Raw genomic sequence first — 25,245 nt, 5'->3', positions numbered from 1 at the left:
TAGACATAATCAAGGCGAAATTCGAGGTTTAATATTAAAATAGAATTTCCTTAAATTTTTAAAGTAAAATTCTCTATTTTAATGTTCTTAGCAGTTTAGCAGCGACTTAGCATTTGTAGTTTGTTTAAGAGAATTTATATTTTGTTTGTTAACGTGTCCAAATTGGTTGCTAGCAAGCTAACTGCCCAACTATACACTGTAAACCATTAACAAAGTAATAATCATTATACCATCTAATCCAGTTCCTGACTGACTGTGCAACATGCTGCTTCAAAAATTATATTTCAGTTTGGAGGGGTTTTGTAAAAGACATTGCTTAGATCAGCACTTCCTCCATTTTGGATCTCTACCTTCAGGGATTAGTCATGCTATTGGTTGACTCTGTGAATTTCATTGAAGATTTAACTAAAGTTGAACCCAACAAAGTTTCTTGTGTGAAATTTGTTTACTGTTGTAAGTCTGCAATGCGAAATTCTTGATTACGGTTTCCATTGAAATTAACGTGCATTCGCTAGAACTTGTTTTCCTGTCGAGAAGCTAGTGTGACTGGGACTTTAGACACATTATTGCACATCTATACCTACACAGGTAACCCACGCTGGGCACCTCCAGGTAAACCACCCTCACCTCTCCCCTGTTGCATACCTGCACAGGCAATTCACACCCGGTACCCGTTGTTATCCCATTCACCCAAAACCCTCAAAACCCCCCTCACTGTTTTACATTTGCACATGTTGCACTCCTGATGCACTTATAATCTAAACCCCACCTGGAACTCACCTGCATACATGTTGATCTCACCTGCTCAGGATAATACACCCCTCAAACCACCCTGATGTACCTTACCTATGACGAAACCTTCAATCACCACTCCAAAATCACAGCCATTCAGCTATTCAGTCCTTAGGCTTATGTTCATGAGCAACGCACTGGGGACACCATGCATTACTAGTTAGGTGACTAGATGACCTAGATTAGACAGCTTTAATATTTTCCCTACTCTGGAATACACTCAGTTTGAATCACAGTACCTACATTTAGAGTGAGATATTCATTCAACCTAATGAGAAACTGTAGAGTACGCTAAAAAAACTACTTAGATTGGAAATTTCAAATGATATTTATTTTGAATGTGTGAGAAAAGTCACACTGTTAGGATTAATCAGTGTAATCAAGCAAACATTAACATGTTGGCAAATTCATTTTCAATCGGACTAGTCTTGATATGAGCTGGCTGCTCTCTTTGCGGAAGACTGACAGTTTTTGGGGGGCTCATTACGTCACATCCATGGTTGCCTTGTAAACGCCTGAGCCTGAGCATCTGTGATGTCACGTTTCTCCTAGTAGATGCCCTGACACAAGTTTTGGGCAAGTATGTGTGTGATATATGTGTGTGAGGGGTTTTTAGTGTTCACGCCACTTCCCGCCATTAAAACCCCACACAGCCATGACCCAGATATTACACCAGTCCTCTTACTCAGTTGACATGCTCTGAAGTGAGTTCATATTGATCTGCACTCTGAGAGAGAAGGGGCGGGGTGGAAAGCGAGATATTTCTGTGAGCTGAGAGATACACAGAGAGGTGGAAAGAGAGAGGAGAGAGAGAGAGAGAGTAATGTGAGATCTTTCCATCACAAAATGAGGAAAGAAATAGGAGGGGGTCGATTTCGATTTGAGAGATGATAAAACAGATAGCACGAGTTGTAGATGGTGATTAGCTGAAAGTGCTTTTGAAGCTCTTCTACCTCATATACACACACAGACATTGGGGAATTAAATTAGACTCTTTAATCTTTACTCTGGACTGTATAAAATATCAGTTTGTAATCAAATCATTCTCCCTTTGCCTCCTAGACTTATATCACCTGCTTTTACTTGTTTGGTTTAAACATACTGTGAACTAGCTGCATTTTTATGTATAAAAGGTGCTACATATGGAGAGCGAAGTGTAACGTGAGCTGCGTTTAGAATGGTTCATCATTAACTCATTTACTATTCACTCTGTATCATTTGCTACAAAGTGAACTGATTAGTGAACGAGCATAGAGTGACTAAGGCTACGTTCACACAGCAGGTAAAAATGGCCCAAATCTGATTTTCTCACCAAATCCGATTTTTTTTTGTTTGGCTGTTCACAGTATCTTTTAAATGTGTCCTATATGCAACATTAGTCTGAACAGATCAGCTCCTAAACTGACCCACTTGCACAAAAGAACAGTGCTTCACGTTGCTTCATGTGGCTCATCCAGTGGTAAACAATCATGACTGCTAACGAACGCCTGTCGCTCCCAGAGGGTTCAGTTTCATCTTCGCCAGCATCACAGGAGCCATCATGAAGCTTCACTGACTGACAGCTGGGCTCATCACCCACAATGTGTACGAGCTCACCGTAAAGAGGGCATAGTCACTTCTTTGGTTCATGTCCTTGGATTCTTTAAACTTTGCTTTCAGACTTTTAACTGTTCTTTGAATCTGCAGCCTCGCTCTCTCACGGCCGCGTTCGGCCATTTATTATCAAATCTCTTTAAGCACAGAGGTGTTTTAGATAAGTCTCTTCTAATTTTTTGGTACAGAAACATCAGCCTAAATGTTTCTCAGCAGCACGAAATTATGATGAATGTCAAGTTGGATTGACGTAAATGTTGCATGAATTCCAATCTGGCTGTTCAGACTGAGTCGCTTTGCATATCTGATACGGGTCGAATTTCAGTACCACATATCAAAGCATCTCAAGTTGTTTACACCAGCAGGTAAAAGTGGCCCAAATCCGATCTTTTTCTCTGTATGTGACACTGATGTGTTATCTGTGTGTCAGTGTGAACAGCAAAAAACACACTGAATCTGACATTTTCAATTCTGAATCAAGATGCTTTCAAATAAACTGAAATCAGATACACATCCGATCTGCAGCAATGCAACTCAGTCAGCAATGCAACAGCGAGATCAGAATTCATGCGATTTTTACGTCAGTCCAACTTGACATTTGTCATAATTTCATGAGACCTCAAACATTTAGTCTGATGTTTCTGTACCAAAAAATGAGAAGAGACTTATCCAAACCCCTTCGTGTTCGAAGAGATTTCGAAAGAAATGGCCGAACGCGGCTGCAGGAGAACAAGGCTGCAGCGTCAAGGAAAAGTCTGAAAGCAAAGTTTAAAGAATCTGAGGACACGAACCAAAGAATTGACCGTGGTTGAATAACATGCCCTTTTTATGGCTCGAACACATTGTGGTTGATGAGCCCAGCTGTCAGTCAGTGAAGCTTCATGATGGCTCCTGTGGTGCTGGTGAAGATGAAACAACCCTCTGGGAGCGACTGGGATTCGTTCATAGTTGTGATTATTTACCTCTCGATAAACGCGCCACATCAAGCAACGTGAGGCATTGCTCTTTTGCGCATATGGGTCGGTTTAGAAGCTGATTTGTTCAGACTGATGTCGCATACAGGTCACATTTAAAAGATATTGTGAACAGTCAAACAAGAAAATTGGATTTGGTGTGAAAATCAGATTTTGGCCATGTTTACCTGCTGTGTGAACATAGCCTAAAAGACATTTCGGACACTGCATTCGGAAGCACTGCTTCGTAAAAAAGCAGTGGACAATTGTGTGATGCGTCTGTCGGACAAACAAATCAAACATGTGCCCTATAAACTGGTACAGATTTTACAAAATACTACGTGTAATTAATGTTTAATGTTTAAACACCAAGTTGAAAATAAATGATTAACACTTAGTCATGTACAAAAGTTGGCAACAAAGTATTTTGTATTGACCTTCCAACAGTTCTCACTCCAGCTTATAATTCACTAGTGTACTAGACCGCGGTTTATCGTAGTTAACATGTTTCTTATAGTAAAAATGTTCCCCAAGTCTGTTTTACTATGCACAATAATTCAGAAATTGGGCATCCAAGGTGCTTTATTTCTTCTAAGAAAATGTGTCCTGAAGAAAGACATTTTTCCTTTGGAAACTGCTGCTAACTAAAAATATAAGCATGCAGCCGTGTAGATAGACATTTTGGTGGAAAGCTGTTTGTGCTCACAATTTCTCTCAATTATGTAAATACATGAGTTGTGTTTATGTTTACCTTCGTTGCTAAGATTATTCCATCTGAAATATTTGCAGCAAGTACAAAATTAGAGCAGTAAAAATGAGGTGTTCATGGTGAGCAGCTAAAATGAACGAGGACAAACCACCACAGATAGCAATACAGGATCACGTAGCTGTTAAGCTTCTCGGATGCATCTGTTTTTACTATCAGAGAACAGACATCTAGGAGAATCTAACATCAGTAAATTGAGGTAAAACTTCAGGGTGAGCAAGCAAAACACATTAACTAGCTGACCAGCTGATATAAATTTAGCCAAATAGTGCCTCTGAGGGTTAAAATCCTTCTGTGAAGCCAATTTATGATGGGTATGCATGGCTGATTTACTAATGCAAGCGTCATTATTTTTGTTAGTGAAAATAGTATTGACTTATATGAAACATAAATTGTATATGAAATTGTTGTGTTGCCCTCTCTGCTGTCTGGGTGTTCCCACTCTAAGGAGATGCTTCTCCCTCTAAACTCTTACCTCTTATACTTCTGTTTCTTTATTGAGCCACCATTGCATTATGGTATATGTTGTGGTATGGTATAACATAGGCTGGTGTACGTTGTCTGTAAACTAAAATTTGCAATGCATTACGCTTCTTTGACAGTGAGCTAAATTTAGTGAGTTAAGTCTACAGCTGAGATTTCAAACAACACTACCACTATTGCACTATTTCTGCAATAGGGAGCGATTCTGAATGCAACAATGGATTTTTTTATGTGGTTAAGCAGGTTCAAATAAAACATGCTTTTGATCACCTTCTCATATTACCACAGCAACGTTGTCTGCAAGTTATGACAGCAATCAAACAGATGTTTCTCCAGATTTACTCTGAAGAATGTTTTTGTACCAGAAAAATACATTTTTTTCATCATAAGTGTTTTTGATGACTGAGTTCATAGAGTTCACTCTTATATTATTTTAATCTCCATCTTGGTGGCTCTAAATAGCACTGTTTAGACGCAAATAAATAACTCACTGTGAGATCTAGCCTTGCTAAAGTACAGCTTCAACATTGCAGGATTAGTTTAGGGTCGTGTTACAAATAAGATATACTTCATGACTTCGTACTAAGATGCTTTCATAAGTATCATTCGTTGCTGCATCCACAATGGAAGTTAACACTGTGATATGTACAGTGGAAGCCATATGTCAACAACGTTCAGAAACACTGCCGACTTCTCTGGACTTGAACTCAACTGAAATGGACTGATACACAGTGTAAATATGTATTGTGGTCTAAAGGGTCCACCTTTAGATTATTTATGGAAATAATAGATGTTGTGTTCACCGGGCCAAGGAGAAAAAAGAACCATCCAGGTTGTTACCAGCATAAAGTTTTCGTTCTCTCTGTCTTTGTTAAATACTTTTTTTGTGATTGAGTTTGCAGGTTACCAAAAAACTTGTTCTTTTGTAGCAACTGTTGAAGTAAATAAAGCTTTAATTTAAAAGTAAGTGGTAAATGACCTTAAATTGTAACCCAGACTTGCACAGGGGATACTGCAGTTTACTCTTTGCAGTGTGCTAGTCCATACTTCCTCTGAAATTGCTATTTCAAGTTATTTTTTCCAGCTAACTTTCCTTGTCTAGAGCAATGCTGCTTATAAACATTACTAGTAAACAGTAATGTGAGGCCTTGTGATTGAATGATGACTTCTAAAAGAGATTTTATACTGGAAACTATATTTTAAACACATTTACATCTTAAAAACAAAATCTCAGTAGGTCGAATGGCTTGCTACAAAAAAACAGAGCATGGATAGGACAGTTAATTTAAAACGATTTATTTATTGAACATGTAATAACACATAATAATACACTGTGTACTTGAACTTACTGTTTCATGTATTCACCCTACCTCAGATCCGTTGGCTCCCACCAGCAGATGCTCAGGGCTGGAAGTCCAGGCAGTTCTGCTGAAATATGTGTGAGTAATAAAAAAACACACATACACCATTCTCAAAAAACATAAACAAATGTATACATTCAAACACAGTTAAAAACAGTTAAGTACAAGTGTAAACAGGTTCAGTGTCTCTTGGAAACTCCTAAAACTCCTGTGATCCCTACACACAGTCCCAAAAATGAACCAATACGGTTCAGTACAGTTCGTTTGTGGCTCGTTTTGCATTTCACTCGATTTGTGCATTGGGAAAACAAAGTTTTGCTTTACGATTTAAGAACCACTGAGCTTACTGTACATACGCAGCCATAGTCTTCCGGCACTAAGTAGATACAACCAAACAAGGAATGTAATAATATATATGTAAATAAATAATAAGTCATGAGAGCCTGTGTTTTTTACAGTGTTTTTACCTTGAGTTAGGCAAGGTAGTGTTAGGCACGCATACATGTACACAACGCAGGGTAGTGTTAGGCACGCATACATGTACACAACGCATCTGAAGAAGTTGTGGTGTGAAAATTGAAAGTCGTGCGTTTGAAAGACGACTGAGTCACTTTAAAATTCGCTTACACTGTGAACACAAAAACACTGAGGTCATTTGCAACTGGTTCTTTTTCAGCTTCATTTTAACAGCACTGAATTTAGTTCATTTAAAAAGAAATGTGAAACACCCTAAAACTGAAGAATACAGTTTGTGTTTGCCTGTGTGTGTGTGTGTGTGTGTATGTATGTGTGTGTGTGTGTAGATGGAAGGTCGTTGTTTGGCTGGGGTACTGTGCAGATTCCTGTCTGTGTTTTGGAGCATCAAAGGTTTGAATGTAATACAGGGTAGAGGCCACTGCAGGCTATGAGTTAGCACCCAGATAACACACACACACACACGCACGCACAGACAGGAGTAGAGCTGAACACACTCTTACCTGCTACTGCTAACACTACCCGACAGCTAGCTAACACTTAATGAGAGAGAAAAAGAGAGAGAGAGAAAAAGACACAAAAGGAGAGTGCTACACTGAAAATGCCATGCCACTGTTAATTACTTCACTAATGGTGGCTGGCAAAACAATTTATCCCACTTGAAGGTTATCAACATTTACTGAATAGCAAACTCTACCAAATATTAATGTGTGAGTAATGTTAGCCCTTGGCTCTCCATTTTGCACGTTCACATCTAGGGTTAGGATGTCCCGATTTTTGTTGAGATAGAGGGGTAGGTTTTTCAGAGGTACACTCCAAGCGGAGTGTTATGAGAAAAAAAGAAAAACTGGCAAGATGGCTGCGCAAGTGACCTAAGAAACCCACAAATGTGGGTATTTTCTTCGTTAACAAATTACGACAACCTTTGTTTAATCTTACTTTAATATCGTTTCAATGTATTATGGTCCTTTTCTTCATAACAAGCATAAAAAATCGCTAGTACTGTGCTAACGTCTCGGTAGCTAACTAGCTAAATTTCCTGTTCCACCGTAAGTAGTCCAGCAGTACTGACGCCTGAAAGGTAAAGGCAAGGGGACACTAGAAAACAAAGCGTAGGGGTAAAAATAAGAAATGGGATTGGGCCTTTGAATGTGGAGAGACCTACAAATCTAAAACTGAAAGTCATATTAACATATTAACAGAGGGAGACTTAGTTAGCGTGTGGAATTGGTGATCACCAAATCAGGGAGAAAAAAATGAACTGCCCACCCCTTTATAAAGTCTCTGAAACCTAATGAAACATCTGCATTGCTGCTAATGTAAAGTGTAAATGTTCAGTTTAACTTCAAATGTCAGTTTGGGATGAGAAGTTAACATCATGTGTTTACAGAAACATGGCTTAGGGAGATGTGGTACTGTGTTGTTGGCTCACACACACTCTCTCTAAGTCACACACCCCCCTCCACACACTCACACACCCACATACATAAGCCACTATCCCTTGGGTCGATATGGATAAGGAGACAGGAAGAGACTTGTTCTTAGACCCTGTAGGGATAGGATGAGTGGATATTCACCTACCTAAACACACACACACACACTTACAAACTTACCCTATCTAAAGCCCTGCACATTCTTAACTATATGCACATATTCCTGTAATACAGCGGTGCCTGTCCAGACAGAGTGGTTTGGCCTCTCTTATCAGATACATACACTCATTTCTCTGGCTAATCTGGCTAATCGTCAGACACACCCACACACTTCCCCTCAATCATTCTTTTGGTTGGTATAATTGCTGCTTTCTTTTAGAATTCGTCTAGAGTCATTACACTTAGCATTTCAATACATGACGCTGACAGCTCATGTGACCATGAATGCACATCATCCAGCAGTTAGTTCTGACCTTGCAATCTGAACCTTCTTGAATTAGGTTTGTAAAAACAATGTATAAAAGCAATAGAAATATCCAAAAAGCACTTTCTAGTTTGGAGCACTCCTTCAATACATGATTTTAGTATGAGAGTAGACTGTATGACTCAAGGAGAGGAGAGAACTCTGAGAACATGTGCTGGAGTCCTGGGTGGCTTCTGCTTTCAGCTAGAAGACCTGACCCCATTTTGATGGATGAAGGCAGGACTGACAGACAGGATTGTGGAACAGCTTTATCACAGGAAACAGAAGGAAGAGTTGTGAAATGTATAGAGCGTTAGGCCTGGAAGGCACCATGCGACCTGCCAGCCATCGGATGCTGCCAGGCCATTGGTGAGCGTCTGTGGTTGACTGTCACTCCTTGTTAGTGCGGTGTACACGGCGCCATTGGTTCTCGTTGGTCTTCCTCAGTTTTTTGCCCCATTGAGTGTGTTGAATCAGCGTTGGCAGTTGGCACTGAGAGAAGGCGTATGAGGAGAGACATAAAAGCAAGAAAGAAAGAAAAAAAAAAAACAACACTTTCAAGAGGACAAACAAAGAGAAATCAGTATAGAAGTCCATCAGATCCATACAGAAAACTGGTTAAGATGTTGTGATCGATAACTTGACAGCTTTCAGTATCTATAGCCAGATCACCCCAGATATATTATCCTTGAAAACAGCATCTTGTGATGCAATTCCTTTTTCCCCTCCCCTTTTGCTCCTTTAACTTACTAACTCAAATATATACTCCCCCACATGTGCGTACACATGCCACAGAACATTAGTGTGTTCGTACCCTGATGTGCCCTGCACTCCACCAGTTACGGTTAAATATTATACATATAGAGCTGTGTCTCACCTTTGCCCTTTTCACTGAGGCTTCATGTGGACACCTGCTCTTTCTGTCCACCACAACTGCGGTATATCATACTCAGTGATGTTGAGCAACTCCTTAGGCTGAGCAGCTTCACCAGGTCTTTAGAGATTTTTATTTAGGGGTATTTTCGCAACAATACACAGACAAGAATGCTTTGGTTTTCATCAGATTTAATATACTTGCCAGTCTTGATGAACAGCCCGCAATGACTAGTTGTTTCAGATAATTGGACCATACATTTTGAAAAATAAGTCAACTTAAAATTTATTTCACTGAGTTACAAAAAAATATTAAGTTGATTTTAAGTTGACCTGAATAATTTTTCACAGTGTGGAGCAGTAAGTAGAGGGGGTGACTTGGGAAACAGGCTTGGACCCCATGAATCACAGTTTGCAGCTACAGTACATTCAGGATTAATAGTGATAAAGTTTGTACTGCTTTAGATTGGCTGATGGGATGTTTGCTGTAGTTTTTCCTTTTTGTCGTTTTCCTGCTTGCCTTGTCTTAACATGACCGTGTCTGAGCCTGACCTTTTCAAAGATTACAATCATGCTCTTGTACGTAATTACTTTTATAAATAGCCAGATGGACCCTTTTTGTTTATGTTCAGAATACCGAATTGAGAATGCCATTTCAGAGCCAGCAGGGGAATGCCGTCCACAACGTTATGGAAAAATCTGAGCTCTAAGTGGCAGTCCAGCTACTTAACTTAAAATCTAAACAAAGCAGAAGTTCACTGTAGTTGTGTTTTTCTTGTAGATTGATCGCTTTCATGTTTCAGCACAGTTCTAACTGGGAAAACAACAGTGGTGGCTACAGAAGACATATTTGCAGGGAGCACCAGGAAATGTCGCTGAGGGAGACAGCTTGTCGCCATGTCGATGGGATAAACAAGCTGAAACTGGATATTTCTCTGGGGACGGGTGGGAGGGGCCATCTAAATGTGAGTGATTTTCACACTGACCTGAGAAGCTGGGGTTTGGACAATGCTGGCAAGTAGTGCTAAAATTCAGTATGATGAAATTTTCCAAGTACATCACAATACCAGCTAAAATTTAAGTTTTTATTAACAAAGTTAAAAAAACAATGCTTCCTGAAAGTATGCCAAAAGGAACATTACACAGTATTGTAATATTATAAATGTTAACCGAAGAAAAACACCAGAAAATTCAGGTATTATTGTGATTGTCATCTGCAGTCTAAAGGACCATGTATATTAAAATGCAAAAAAAACAAGTAAAAATAATAAAAATAAAGCATAAAACATGAAGTATAACTGAGAAAAAAAGCACAATATACATCAAAGTCAAAGGCTAACAATTACTGAAAATTCTAAAATGTCACCTATATGTTGTTTTAGTAACTTTTCGTATTTGTTTTTTGTATTTTGACTGTTTCTTCAAAACTGTCCGAAGTGCCCATCGAATGACATATATAGTAGTTAAATTCTTTTGATTTTCTCAAATTTCTGCATAATTAAATCACTGAGATGTAAACAAAATCTGGTTTGGTGTGAAATGCACCGTTCTAGAGAAACTTGCCGATTCAGAATTGTTCACAGTGGTGGTGATAGGAATCAGACGTCCACCTCAAAAAGCTCCCTCACAAAAACGTTTCACATAAAATGGTTATAGATACATTGTTTTGGTTATGAATACACTTTTTTGTGATTAGGTTTTGACCTAAAAAGTATTTTAAAACAGAGATACATGCAGTGATTGAAGCAAAATAATCCATGAAGAAGACATTTTTACATTTCTCACTATTTTACCGTCATCAACATTACGTATTATTATAATATTATGTAATTACATTACATATTTTGAATAGTAAATAAAATGGCTATATCCGTGTTGTAGACATCATGACCCCTGGTTCCTATCGCCAACACTGTAAAGACATCTAAGTCTCTACAATGAAGCATTTCAAATCAAACCACTCTAAATGACTTTGTTGGAATGGAATTCTCCTTTAATTAACATTTGTTATCCACCAATATTTCTAAAACATCAGTATAAACAATATATCACCTAGAACTAGTTTTTGTGCCAGGGGAGCTGCTTTTGGGTGCATTTAAAAGAGCAGTTTCTACTCATAGGGAGACATCAGGGTGTGTAGAGATGAGAAAAAGCTAGTGTTACTAACAGCAGGGGTGCCAGCCAGCGGCAACGGGCCTAATAAGGATTATGAACCAGCTGGCAGAAGATTTAGACTACTGTTTAAAAAAAAAGACTGTGGCTAGGCATAGGCACAAGTGTAGCAAGGGGCTTAATGTTGAATGGAGCTGACTCAGTGTTGAACTATGGCGGTCATCATGACTCACTTAGTTTGCTTTGTTTCACGTTCTTCATACACAAAGACCTTACAATCTGTGAAAAAGAGAGCACTGTTTAATATTAACTGCATGTTCTTCATAGGAATGTACTCCTATGTACTTTCCTAGTACTTTGTAAATGCAGCCAGCGTGGTGCCATCTGTAATAAACGTAAAAGCCAGATGGAGTCATATTACATTGCAACACATCCTTAATTAACTGGACCCTCTCACTCTCAGCTCTAAACGTGACTCTAGAGTGTTATGGCAGAGGCCTCAAGCATGTCACAGATTATCGAGGATTTCAGTCTGTTCCTGGGACTAATTTGACTCTCATTGTTATGGCATCACTCTATATGCCTCAGCCTGGGCAGTCAATAAATACTGGCTGTAAGTGACTTGTTTAAGCCCTTGAAAGCAAAGCTTACTGTTCCATTATTAATCCTCAAACGTTACAGGTGTATTTAGCGTTAAATAAGAGCATGTTGTAATTTATTATTGTTACAAGCTTGTTTTTATTAAAATTATTATGAATAAAATAAGATCGAAAGGTAAAATAATGAAAGTTCACTATGTTAAAACAATATTAGACAAAGAAGAGCAAAAAAATTATATAATAAAAATATAAATTGGAACCCAAAGTTTTACATACGACTGTAGCTGTCCACTGAACTGCATGTAAAGGTAGTCCATACACCATGATTTGACAGGTGCATGTATGTGTGTGAGCATGTGTGAATTCTGCTGTGGGGTTATTGGCCAATGGCCTGAGAAACCAAGCAGTTCTTACTGAACCCCTGCATCCCCCTACAACTGAGGTGGGGGGAGTTAGGTGTGTGTGTGTGTGTGTATTGGCAGAGGGTTATCATCCTCAGCTGAGGTCCTCTAATAAGGATGTGTTGTCTCTCTCTCTCGCTCTCTTTCTCTCTCTATCTCTCTCCCTCCCTCCCCCTCTCCCCCATGTTCTTGTCTAAAGACAGCTGCTCCCAGTGTGTGTGCGTGCGTGTTTTCTCTTAGTTTCAGGACAACAATGTAGGGAGGTACCAATATGGATGTGGGTTGATGCCAGTATCCAGTATTTTTCATGTACACATCTAAATTGGTTCCTTTTACATTACAAAGAAACATAACATTTATTTCTGTAGAATTACAAATGCAGTAAAAAGTTGGTTATCAGGCTGACAGAATATTGAGTTAGTGGAACTTCTAGTATTAAGTTAACAGAGCAAAAGAATATGTTAACTTATTGCTGCTTACTGCTAGAACTTACTATTACTTAATATAAATAATAATAATAATAATAATAATGCCTTTTTCTTCACTCTTCTTTTTATTTTCTTTTACAATTACATGAAAGGAGCCTTACACAGTATTGTAAACCAGATCTCCAAAATGCAAATTTTCTATTTGTTTAATTTTATATGTTTGAACTGTTCTTTCGAAACAATCTAAAGTTCCCAGTAAATGTCACGTTGCCAATTAGAGTTATTATTTCTAAAAGTAATAATCAGTTTTGTTGCACAAATAATACACATTGAACATTTTTACCCCATGTCCTGACATGACATAACAGATGTGTCTGTGTGTGGGTCCAGTCTAAAGCCACTGGTCTTTTCTCTGGATTAACTTTCTTAGTGTTGCCTTTAATATTGAGGAGCAAGACAGGTCATGATCATCCAGGTGTTAAATCCCGAGCTTTGGGTGGTGTTAAATTTGTTCTCTGTGCTGGCTACTCCCATAGTCTAAACAGATTCTTGTTTATGTTGTCAGAAGTTGAATGCACTATGGACAAATGCCTGTAAAAGCTACAAAATAACCTTAATATTTCTTATGCAAGGGCAAGAAATGCCAGTGTTTGAGTTTTATTCATTTATTTATTTTAATATTTACATTTACATTTTCTTGATCACTAATATAAATTTAATGAAACTGGGGTTGAATCTTAATTTTCATAGTCACTTTCTTAACAAAGCAGAAGATGCCTTTTGCAAATGTGTTAGCATGTTCTTATTGCTTTCAGTAATTTTTCACAACCTTTACAGAACTATTAACATCAATCTCATCAAACCACAAAAACACAAAATTTCAGTGGATAACTGTGCAAAACAAAAGGAAAAGATTTAGCGAGAAGCTTATAGAAAATACTTTCATAGTCATGTCAACCTTTAGCACCCATGTAAAAAACATAGTGCACATTTGTTAGCTCAGCAATCAGTCATCATCAGTTGTTGATGTCAGCACTGATTCTGTTCTTTAGTAAAGACAATGGTTCATACACTGATGTGCCAAAAGTTTTTTTTTTTTAAGAATGTACTAGAGATACTATAACCATGTGTCTCAAGTGAATTTATTGCACATCCCCATCCACCAAAAAAAAACATTTTTACCTGAGGTATTCAGAAAGATTGTTTTATGTGGGGAGTTATACACATTGTGTCACATTGTGATATTCTAACACTTTGTCACATTCTACATCTGTGAAATATTAGCAGAGTTTTTTGTGGGGGTTTTTTTTCTCCTTCAAGTGAGAGCTTGAAGGAGTTTGCTTTGCTGATTGTCAGTTGTAGTGTTTGATGGAAAAGTTTGCCTTAGTGTTATGTGGAGTTTTTACCATTTTGCAAAGAAAAAACTTATAAAAACTAAAAATGATATGGCCAGCAAGCCTCTGTTGAGTATCATGTGTTAACTGTTTTGAAAATATGGCTCCTGAATGACAAAAGTGTTGAGAAAAACTGTAATCTATTCTATTTGAAATTTTTTGGGTGTATTTTTAGATTGTAGATTCCCAGGGCAGTAACATTAACCTGAGAGGTCTAAACTAAAGCTGTAGGTTCAGCAGGCCTGTGCAGGTGGGAGAGGAGTATGTTTATGTGCTGAGTGACTCTGATGCTCGAAGCAGAATTGACAGGAATGTGGAGGGTGATAGGGGAGGAGGCGAGTTTTGCTCAGTGGAGTTGGTCAGAACGGGTTGCGTCCCAGTGCTCAGTGAACCGAACTGAAAGAGGTTTTTCATGGAAATTGTCGATGAAGACTTTTGACAGACAAGCAGCTTCACACAGGGAGACGTTATTGGCCACTGACTGCGTACATCAATAAAAATCTATCTTTGTCATATTGAATACACACACTCTCATCGTAGAGGTCTTATATGAATATGTAATGCAGAAAGTATGTTAGGATATGGAGCAGAATAATTGTAAAATGGATTTACACAAAAACGATTTCATAAAAAAGATCTGTGGCTGCTTGCGTAAAACTTAAGTATTTATCTTAAATTAAAGGCTTAAGGGATGCATTTAAAGCTGTCAGTTTAACTTTAAATTTGCAACTGTCAAAAATAGATGTGTTGAAATTTAGTGTTTAAAATTCTAAGTTTGCAATTATGGTTATGTTTCACTTTCCACTTAAACACAATTAAAAACCTAAGGCCAAAATTCACTTAAGATGTTTTATGCAAGTGAGCACAGGCCTGGAACTCCTCACTTTTAGCAAATTTCCCACCTGCTCACCCTGATTTCCTCTGCTCACCTGCTCTGTTTCACTATTATTTATACTCATACTATTACTTATACAACTACACTAACAAGTACTTGCAATTACAAATGTTTTTTTTTTTTTTAGCTTATTGGGCAATAAGCTAAAACGTGACGAAATAACGTAATTATTTCATAACTGCCTCTACTATTTTTCACAAAATCTAACATTTTCTTTTGTCAGAGGCATTGTCTGCACTAATATTAAATACACTTAATCAAGGTCAAAAGGAAAGAGAGTGGTTCTGTTGGATTCACAAGTTGGCTTGAGGAATATCCCGTGAATCTGTGAATCCATGTTGACTCGAAGATGAGGAGTTGGATTCGCACTGTGGCGTCACATAAATTAATAAAGTGACCCTCATGGTCACTTCTAATCTGAAGTTTGACATTTTGACGAGTAACACAGATGGACTCCCCAAATAGGATTCGGTCCTATTTCTGTCTGCGCAACTGTGTAGACCTCCTGCTCTGAGTCAGTGTGAGAACAACCCAGGCCAGACCCTGGAGAAGAACATGATTTCAAACAGGAAATACCCTCCTCCATGGGAACTAGCCAGCCAATAACACAGAGCAGAGGGGATTCTATTTTCATCTGGAAGCTGGAAGCTCTATACAGAGCTGCCCGAGGGTTGTGAGATTTGTTTGTTTTGAAGCAGTTGTTGGTCGTTCTGATACCTTTAAGACCTTAAGTTCGGTCTAAAGTATTATCAGTAGTGAAGAGTGGTCAATATGCAGCTGAATGACAAAATCACTGTTTTATGGACAACAATTGATGATCGTAGGTTATCTCTTTTATGCATGGCATGCTTCACATCAGCAGATAGCTCTAAGTAGCTCTAACCCACCAATCTAATCTCATTTCATTGACTGGACCTCAGGTTTGTTAACTTCTGGCTCCAATTAGTTTTGGTTAAAGTCATTAGCCAAGGGGCTCACATGCTTTTTTTCACATAGTGAATGATGGATGTGATCTTTTCAGAATGGACAAGAACAATTCATTATTTTTGGGGTGTATTACCTACACTGAATAAAGTACTAAATGAATACATTAAAAGTTTGTTTGTCTTCTTGTTTTTAGGTTCCTTATGTGTGATGGTGGCCACGGATGGCCTTGATCGAGCTGCCCCTTCATTTCACCCCTTACTTTCTGTCTTTCTCTCTGTCTTTCTCTTTCTTCCTTTCTCTTCCTCTCCTTCCAGCAGTCCAAAATCAGGGGCCTCCAGACTCACCTTCTTCAGTCATGGACCACAGGTAAGGACCTTGCTGAAAATTCTCCTTTTATTAATTTCACGTTTGACAAAGAAAGGTAAACAAGAAACTTAGCCTGCTTCTGAGCAATTGTGTTATTTTAATTACACACACTTTAAAACATCCTTCAAACCATCACATTTTAACTCTGACATCAATATACTGTATTTTTTCATTGTTTTAAATTGTCTTAAAAAAAAGTAAGCTGTGCACTGATTTGAAAGATGGAGGGCAAAAAAGAGAGAAAAAGAGAGAGATGATCTGTACAGTATAAATTGTGATGTGGGAAATCTCTCTCTTCCTTCTCAGGTTAACACCACGCCCCCACCGGGCTACAGGGCAAATCAAGACCACCTCTGCCTCCATCACACAATCCCCCCTCCGCGCCGCTCTTTTTTCTACTGTTACACCACTAACACTTTGATAGAAGGAGTACACACGACGGTAGCATTAAAAAATGCTGCATTCATGCTGCCAGTGGAGTCACTCATACATTTCTGCTATGTGATGTGCGCACGATAAGACTGTATAAAAAAATATGAATTTTCTGCTCATTATTCAGTTATTAATCTTATTCAGTAGCTACTATGAATTATTCTAATAGTAATCAGTAACCACTATTAAACAAAAATCTAAGTTATACAGTTTTAAGAGTGAGACATTGAGCTCCACCAACAAATGTATTCTTTCATAGCAACTGTTGCAAGGTTGGACAAGCTTTACAGAGCGCAGGTCAAAATCCCACTCAGCCTAATGAGAAACTGTAGCGCTGTAGCTAAGCTTTTGTCAGAACACCTGTATTTAGTGTGTGTTATTAATTTCAAAGGTTATTTATATTGCGTATGTGGGAAAGGTCACACTGTCAGGTTAGATCAGGTGTAGTTGTTTTGAATCAAGCTAACACTAGCATGCAATTTCCAACCTACCTAGTAATTTCCAAACTATCTAGTTTCAATTAACTACAAGCTTGGTAGGCTAACATTTTAATCTTAGAACCCAACATTATGTAGCGGCTCTAAACAAACGTTTTTAGCAGTTCAATATGAATAACCACTAACGTATTTAAATACTTATTTTAACTAAAACGACTCACATTTTCTCATTAGGTTGAATGTTTGTTTTGTTAGTGTTCTGTAAAGATAGCAACAGTTGCTATGAAAGAAAGTGTAGGCTCACATTTGTACTGCCTGTACAAATCCTCAGTTTTTCACCACAAACCCTGTGACCTCTGTGCAGTGATGACTAAGCCATGCAGGTGAAATGTGGAACTCCTTGTATTGAAATGTTATGGTTGTGTATTAATCATATTATCTCTACCATTATTATTATTGTTATTATTGTCGTTGTTGTTATTTACATTGATTATACCTAAAAAGAAATTCTGATCAAGTTGACGCATGACTCGCCAAAATGATGACGCTGTACATTTTTAGATATTTTGAAGAAAAATACGAAGTATTTTTGTAATCAAGTGAATGTTTTAGTGCTGTGTGTTTGATTGCTGATGTTGTCCGTTACGTGTGCGAGAATTTCAGTTTGATGACTCTGAATGTGTTCTCTCTTTGCTCTCTGAATGTGTTCTATCTTGCCCAGTTGTCCTATGCATGCTCGCTTCATACATGTGCTCTTTTGTAGCAACTGTTTCTAGGTTGGCCAAGCTTTACAGTGCTGGTAAAAATACCATTCAACCAAATGAGAAACTGTAGAACACACTCAGTTTATATCACAATACCTACATTTAGAGTGAGTTATTCATTCAACCGAATGAGAAGCTATAGAACACACTCAGTTTATATCACAGTACCTACATTTAGAGTGAGTTATTCATTCAACCTGAGAACTGTAGAACAGACTCAGTTTATATCACAGTACCTACATTTAGAGCGAGTTATTCATTCAACCTGATGAGAAGCTGTAGCTTACAACTCAGTTTTTTTAAATGCTTAAATTTACGGTGTATTATTAATTTAAAACGAATACATTTATTTCATGTTCATGTGGAAGGTCACACTTTTAGGACAGGTGTAGTATCTTGGGCCTATTTCTGCATTCAATCAATCTAACGTTACCATATTCGTGGCAAATTCGTTATTGTCTGACCTGCCTAGTGTTATATTTTAAACTGAAAGCTCGACATTATGTAGCATTTCAATGTGAATGATTTAAATATTTTAAACTGCGCTACAGTTTCTCATTAGGTTGAATAGTGTTTTTGCTAATGTTTAGTAAAGCTTGTTCAACCTTGCAACAGTAGCTACAAGTAGGACACATTTGAGTATGACAGAGCATGGATAGGTAAACTCTGTTCTCTCTCCTGTAGCATTATTAGTATGAGGATGTCAGAGCAACAAAAGCATTGAGAAAGAATCATGTAGCACAGCAGAGAATCGTAGTTAAATGACTTTATTCAGATATTAATTGCATGGTACAGATTTTTAGCTGGTTCTGATAATCAGACCTCTTTGTTACTGGCCTTATGATGCCATGCAGTGATAGAACGGTATTGGATGTCATAAAGAGTAATATTTTATCTTTTGGGTCAAATTGCTTTGTTTTCCCAATTTATTCCAGCTGTTTTCCCTGGCAGAAAGACATCCAAGCCAAACTTGTGTTTGAGTTATCTCTGCATTTTAGGCATTTATTTTGTAACTGCATCTACTGTAACAGCACCATGAAATCTTTTTTCCTTAACCCTTAGAAGTCAAATTAGTGCTGCTCGTTATTAAAACACAATTACATAACTACATATTTAATGAATATTAATGTCTTTGAACTTCTGAGATTTTTTAGAGTACCTTGGACATTAAGAAAACAAACAAATCAGTCCTTAACCAAATTAATCATCTCATAAATCCCAGATAATCACACTGAAGCTCTTATTTTGGACATATTCTGAGAAGAAGCAGTTCATTGTAAAGACTATTATGCTTAGAACAGTTAGTGGTTCCATACAATTGGATGAATGATGGAACAGTCCATTGAGAAGCCTAAAGACCAGAACAGATGTTTAATTACACAGTTAAGGTCACACTGTAAGTTTTATGGATTTGGGGACTTTTTTTTTGAGCCCTCTCTTGTGGAATAATACTTTAGTCTGTGGGTTGTGCTTTGGACCCCATCCCTAAATGGATGAATCTGATGATTATGAGCACGTTAGCATGTTAAAAGAGTATTCAAAGAGAACTCAATCAAAACTTGGTGAAGGATGTGTCTTCTGAGGATGTAAGTGAACGATCTACTATTGTCGTCATATCTTGCTGATGCTGATTTTGCATTTAAAATCTAAATATTGAACCATACTGTATTTTTAAGCCTCTGCATGTGAGACGTTAGTATGTAAAAATGTACAACGCGTTACGAAAAACTCCCAATCTGACGCCTCTGACTTTTAAATGATTATTTCAGGCATTACAGGGTGACTCGCAGTAGTGCATGCACACCATATTTGTTTGTATTTTCACTTCTTACAAAGTGCATTATTTACATACTTATTTGTATAATTAAATACACTTAAATTCTGCAAAATGTATTTTCTTTCTGCAACAGAAAGCTGTACAGGTACAATAACTTTCTATCAAAATCAAACTATAATAAATCTCCTCTTCTACTCGACTCGAGTGAGATATAATGCATATAAAATTACAGCACATTCCTGTTATCACAGATGACTTCTAAGGGTTAAAGCTGAGTATTGATGTTCCAGTAGAGGCAGGTAATGTGAATGTTATTCGTATAGACGTACACTGTATGGATGATGTGACAGCGCTGGTTCTCCGATTTGGCATCTCTGCTAGCATGCCGTCCTTTTTTCTTATTGTAGAAAAGTAATTTTTCATACCTGTGAGTGTTTTTTTCCAAGGGTGAAGGGTGTCATATATTTTCGGATCTGAGAAAGAGAAAAAAGGAGAGAAAAAACTCCAGTCCAGTGTTTGTAAAGTCTAAAAATAGCTTCATATGTCTCTCTCCCTCTTCTGATGCTATTGTGGTCGTTGCATTGGGACGAGAAACGAAAATACTTCAAAACCCGTCCGGTCTTCAGAACGCGTGAGCTGGAGATGAACTCAATACTGAAGCCATTTGTTTTTCGTGCATGCTTTTGGCATGAATCTATTTTCATTTGTTCATTTTCTTCAGTGTACGTGGTTAATATGTAATATCAACATCTGATCTTCCTTTTTTTTGAGTGTGGTTTTGCCAGAAGATACTGTATGAAATGTCTTTGTGGAAAAAATAATAAAAAATGATTTTTTATATAAACAAACTCTACTGACACATCTCACCAGCGTAATATCCTGTTTATCAGTTTGTTCCTCTGTCTGTACTCAGTATTTTATCCCTTTCTCAGGAAGCTCCTTTACCGTCATTCTTCTTTCGCTTTTTGAGGCACTGGATGTGTTTTTTCTTTTTTGAAGGTGTGATAATGCATCCATCTTTCACACCTTTCTCTCTTTCACACCTCTCTCTCTCTCTTTATCCTGTTGCCCCCTCTTCTCCCTAGTGTCTCTCTCTCACTCTTTCTTTTCTCATCATCCTCTCTTCCATTTTTCTTCTCTTGCTCTTGCTCTCCTTTCTCTCTCTCTCTCCTCTCCCTTTTTCTCTTCCCACTCACTTCTCACCATGTCTCTTTCTACTTCCTCTCTCTTCTTTTTCACTTTCTTCTTTCTCTTTCTCTCTTTTTCTTTCCTCTCTCTTTTCACCGTTTTATCTTTTCTTCTTCCTTTGTTTCCCTCCTCTCTCTCCCCTCTCTGTTTCTCTCTCTCTACCCTCTCTTTCTGTTATTTTTCTCTCACTCCCTTCTTCTCCTCATGTCTCTTTTTCTTCCTCTTCCTTTACAACTCTCTTTTCTCTTGCTCCTTTTCTCTCTCTCTCTCATTCTGTCTCTTCCCCTTCCGTTCACCCCATGTATCATTTTATTCACTCTCTTTCCCTCTCCTTGTTCTTTCTCTCTCACTCTTTCTCTCTGTCTCTCTCTCTCTCCCAGCTGCCCTCTTCTTGCCCTCTTGCAGTAATAGTCTCTTTCTCTCTCTGGAGGGAGAACCTCATGGGGGGTGAGGGTGGTTGAGGGAGGATCGAGAAGAAGGAGGGAAGCAGCAATTTCCTCACACATACACACCACACACACTCTAGAGAGTCTAAGACATCGTTTTCATTCTGTTGAAGTCACACGTCCTGGTCATGTGACTCCCACTGGAGCTGGCCACCAGCCTGCTGCAAAGCATTGTGGGATAGATTGAAGTAGCATGAAGTTTTGTCACGTTGATAATGCAGACGTGTTTCTGATAAGAGCATTTAAGAGGTGTTGTTGTGTATGACTCTTTACTGTGTGTGTGCGTTAGGGGTGTAAAAATGCATTCGTGCATCCATCCGAATGTGGATAATCAACTGCATTAATTATGGAAGATTAGAATGAATGAAAAGGTAATAATTTTAATAAAGTATTTGCTCTTTTTTTTTTTTCCAAAATTAAGTTCACTTGTCTATATTTGCTAGTAAATCTTAATCATATTGAATCATTATGACACAGTGCAATAAAGGAGCTTGTCTTGTCTTTTTTTATATTTTATTCTTTTGCTGTGGCAGTGTATTTGTTTCAGTGAGGAACCCTCAGGTCTTTCTCAGATTTCAGAGAAGGCCTAATGGTTTCTGTGAAAAAAAGTCAAATATTTAGGTCATTTTTATTTAATTACGCCTGTTCTTTTTTTAAACTCATAGTAACAGTCACATTTCAATGGAAAGTTTTGGATAGGAACCAAAAGGATTAAAATCTTGGAACGCCTAACAGAAAAATTGTCCAGTCGGGATTGCTTTCTCTGGGGTGTCTAAGTAGATACAGTCAAGCAAGCTTACCCATTGGTCAGGACTTCAGGGACTGGACTGAAGGACTTACATGTTAGGTTAACCAACAACATGATCAGGAAGTGATGATTGTAACCAATTCTGTGAGAAAAATAGCACTTCTGGAAGTTGTAGATATGTCACTGTCTCTGAATACCAGCTGCACCTCTAACTAGGTTTCAGTCAGTTGTTAGAAATGGAAAACAGCGGTGGCAGCTCTAAGCCAGGACTCTGGAACCTGTGAACCTGATGCATACAAGCTCAACAATATGCTAGTGTCTATTACAATCCTCACGTTAATGTGAATCGCTGTAAGCTTTATTGCTAAAATATATATATATGCTCAGCTCTGTTTCAACACTAGCACACATTAGCACTATGATAGTAGTGTTTTTTTACCTTGTAGTCACAGTTCGCAACTGTTTTAAATGGTGGACTGTGATGATGGTAGATTATTGCCAAAAATATTCTAATCAAATTGAGGCAAATCAAGGTGGTATTTGAGATTGCATAGTGTGCTGAATCGTTTCAGTAAATAATGCATAAAGAATCGAAATTGAGATCAGACAGTTATGCTTGTGTTCATGTATTTGTGAATGAGTGCAAAGGCATGTGTGTAATCATGTAGAATCACTCTGTCCTGTACTTTTTAGGTTATTTTTCTCAGTGTGAGAATAAATAGCCTCACTTTGTTCCTGATCTGTCAGTAGAATATTACAGCACTGCTCAAGAATGCTGGTGTTTGAGAAAAAGTAAAATTAGATTACAAATCTGTGAGCGGCTGTGTGTGTTAGAGTTACCTCATCGCTGAAATATTACCCTCTCTAGCTCTGATTTACTCCACAGGGAGGCCGTGTTTTCTCTGTCTTTTAATAGAACTGTTTGCAACCAGGAAAGTAGTATGAATTGTGCTCGCCTGGTATTATTAATATGACATATTTTGGTGAGTTTTTACAAATGTGAACGGACGTGAGCCAGTGTTTTCATACAGAAATGATCCAACCCCAGACATAGGCCTAGCAGCCTAACTGTAATGACCACGTTTTCTTCAAATTCCACATTTTCCTCTAAAACCTTTTGCTCGAAGCATGGATTCATCATCTCAAGTGCTGTCTCCAAATTGTATGCAGAATACTATTATAAGGTACATACTGTGTTTAAATCGTAAGGTTACACCAAATATTCCACTGTAGATGCTTTGTAGATAATAAAGTTTGTCTTTAACTAACATCTAACTAAATATTTATTAAATGCAACCAATTTTCTAAATTGTCTAATTCAGTGGTTGAGATATAAACAGCCATTCAGAGTGGTTTGATGCGAAATAGTTCATTGTAAAGACTCAGATTTCTTTACAATGGTGGTGATAGGAACCAGGGGTCAAAATAAAATTTTGCCATTTTATTTACTATCCAAAACAACTAGTGAGCCTGCCCGTGTCTTTTGAATGTTCATGATGGTAAAATAGTGGTAAATCTGACAAAATAAGTTTTCTATGGGGGCACCCTGCACCACTCCACCATAAATGGATTAAAAAAAAACATTTTAGGCCAAAAGCTCTTCTTAAAGCAAACATTCAACAATATCTCATGCACCAGGCAAAGTAATCGTAACAATTTAATGTAATAACTTTGTGTTGGAGCTTTTAGAGGTGGACGTCTGGTTCCTGTCACAGCCACTGTGACTCGATAAGTTACTCTTGAATGGAGCGTATTGCATCAAACCACTCTGAATGACTCTGTTTACATCTTAATTATATGCAGAAATTAAAAAAAAAAATCTGTAGAATTCCCATTTTTGTTCAATGTAATAGATTCTATTAAACCTAACCCTAATTCTAAACATATCCCTAATCTTAACTTTAATCCAAACCCTAATCCTAACCTTAACCTTGACTTTAACCCAAAACCTAATCCTCCCCTAACTTTATCTTTAACCCAAAACATTACTGTAAATTTAACTTTAACTTCAACCGAAAACCTAATCCTAATCTTAACCTTAACTTCAGCCCAAAACCTAATCTTAACCTTAACTTCAACCTAAAACCTAATCTTAACTTCAACCTAAAACCTGATCTTAACCCTAACCTTAACTTCAACCTAAAACCTAATCCTAATTCTAACCTTAACTTCAACCTAAAACCTAATCCTCTCCTAACCTTACCTTTAACCCAGAACCTAATGTTAACCCTAACCTTATCTTTAACCCAAAACTTAATCTTAACCCTAACCTAAAACTTAATTCTAATTCTTACCTTTACTTCAACCCAAAACCTAATCCTCTCCTAACCTTATCTTTAACCCAAAACCTAATGCTAAACTTAACCTTAACTTCAACCTAAAACCTAATCCTAATCATAACCTCTGGGGAGACTGACTTGGACTCTCCCTGGCTCCGCCCACTCTCCTCCTCTCCCACACACCTGCAGCTCCTTTTGGGCTCATTAAGACCGATATACTCCATTGTTTCCACTGTGTATCTCTTCGTTTACTACCTGAGTTCTGAGCCTTTTTCTTCTGTTCCGATTATGGATCTGCATCTTTTCCTGCCTGCCTCTGTGTTGACCAGTGCCTGCTATGACGATGAGTATCGGAATTCCCTTTAAAGTCACTTCGCACTTGCAACCTGCCTCAGCCCCTATGTTACAAACTTCAACCTAAAACCTAATCCTAATCTTAACCTGAACTTCAACCTAAAACCTAATCCTATACTATACTATCCTATAAACTATAACCAGAACACTGTTGATGACAGTTTCACCAGGTAGCATGTTAAAACATCTGTTAATAATTTGTAGGGACTATCAAAAGTATAACCATATTAACATACTGCACTGTTTTGTATTAACAGAAGGTGATGTTACCGTGTGTGGTGTCAAATTGATTTTTACCCAGTAATCAAACGAATCAAACTAAGTATGCATTCTGGATTTTTTTTAGTTTACTTCAGCACTAGTAAATATCCTACATACTGCATAGTCGTATCCAAAGGTTTCGGTGGCCCTGGTCAAATTCCATGTTTTGTTGTTTTTCTAAGATCACATCTGTTACAGAGAGTGCACCTCTGAAACTGTAGAAAACATGGTCTGCGCAAAAGTTAT

At 37.8% G+C, this 25,245-nt stretch overlaps 1 protein-coding gene across 2 annotated transcripts in view; it reads left to right on the top strand.

The window, feature by feature from the left end:
• LOC118816680 (RNA-binding protein with multiple splicing-like) overlaps positions 1–20,580 on the top strand; it is a 46,955-nt gene extending 26,375 nt beyond the window's left edge. For both annotated transcript variants that reach the window (XM_036583204.1, XM_036583203.1), the window contains 3 exons: positions 5,963–6,026; positions 16,141–16,313; positions 16,620–20,580. In XM_036583204.1, the coding sequence (XP_036439097.1) occupies positions 5,963–6,026; positions 16,141–16,177 (101 nt within the window). In that variant the 3' untranslated portion in view covers positions 16,178–16,313; positions 16,620–20,580. The remainder of the gene's footprint in view (positions 1–5,962; positions 6,027–16,140; positions 16,314–16,619) is intronic.
• The last annotated feature ends 4,665 nt before the right edge of the window (positions 20,581–25,245 follow it).

Source organism: Colossoma macropomum, unplaced genomic scaffold, assembly GCF_904425465.1.
Source record: "Colossoma macropomum unplaced genomic scaffold, Colossoma_macropomum, whole genome shotgun sequence".
Lineage (NCBI taxonomy): Eukaryota > Metazoa > Chordata > Actinopteri > Characiformes > Serrasalmidae > Colossoma > Colossoma macropomum.
The sequence above is the reverse complement of the archived record's forward strand: the minus strand, read 5'-3'. Positions and strand labels throughout refer to the sequence as shown.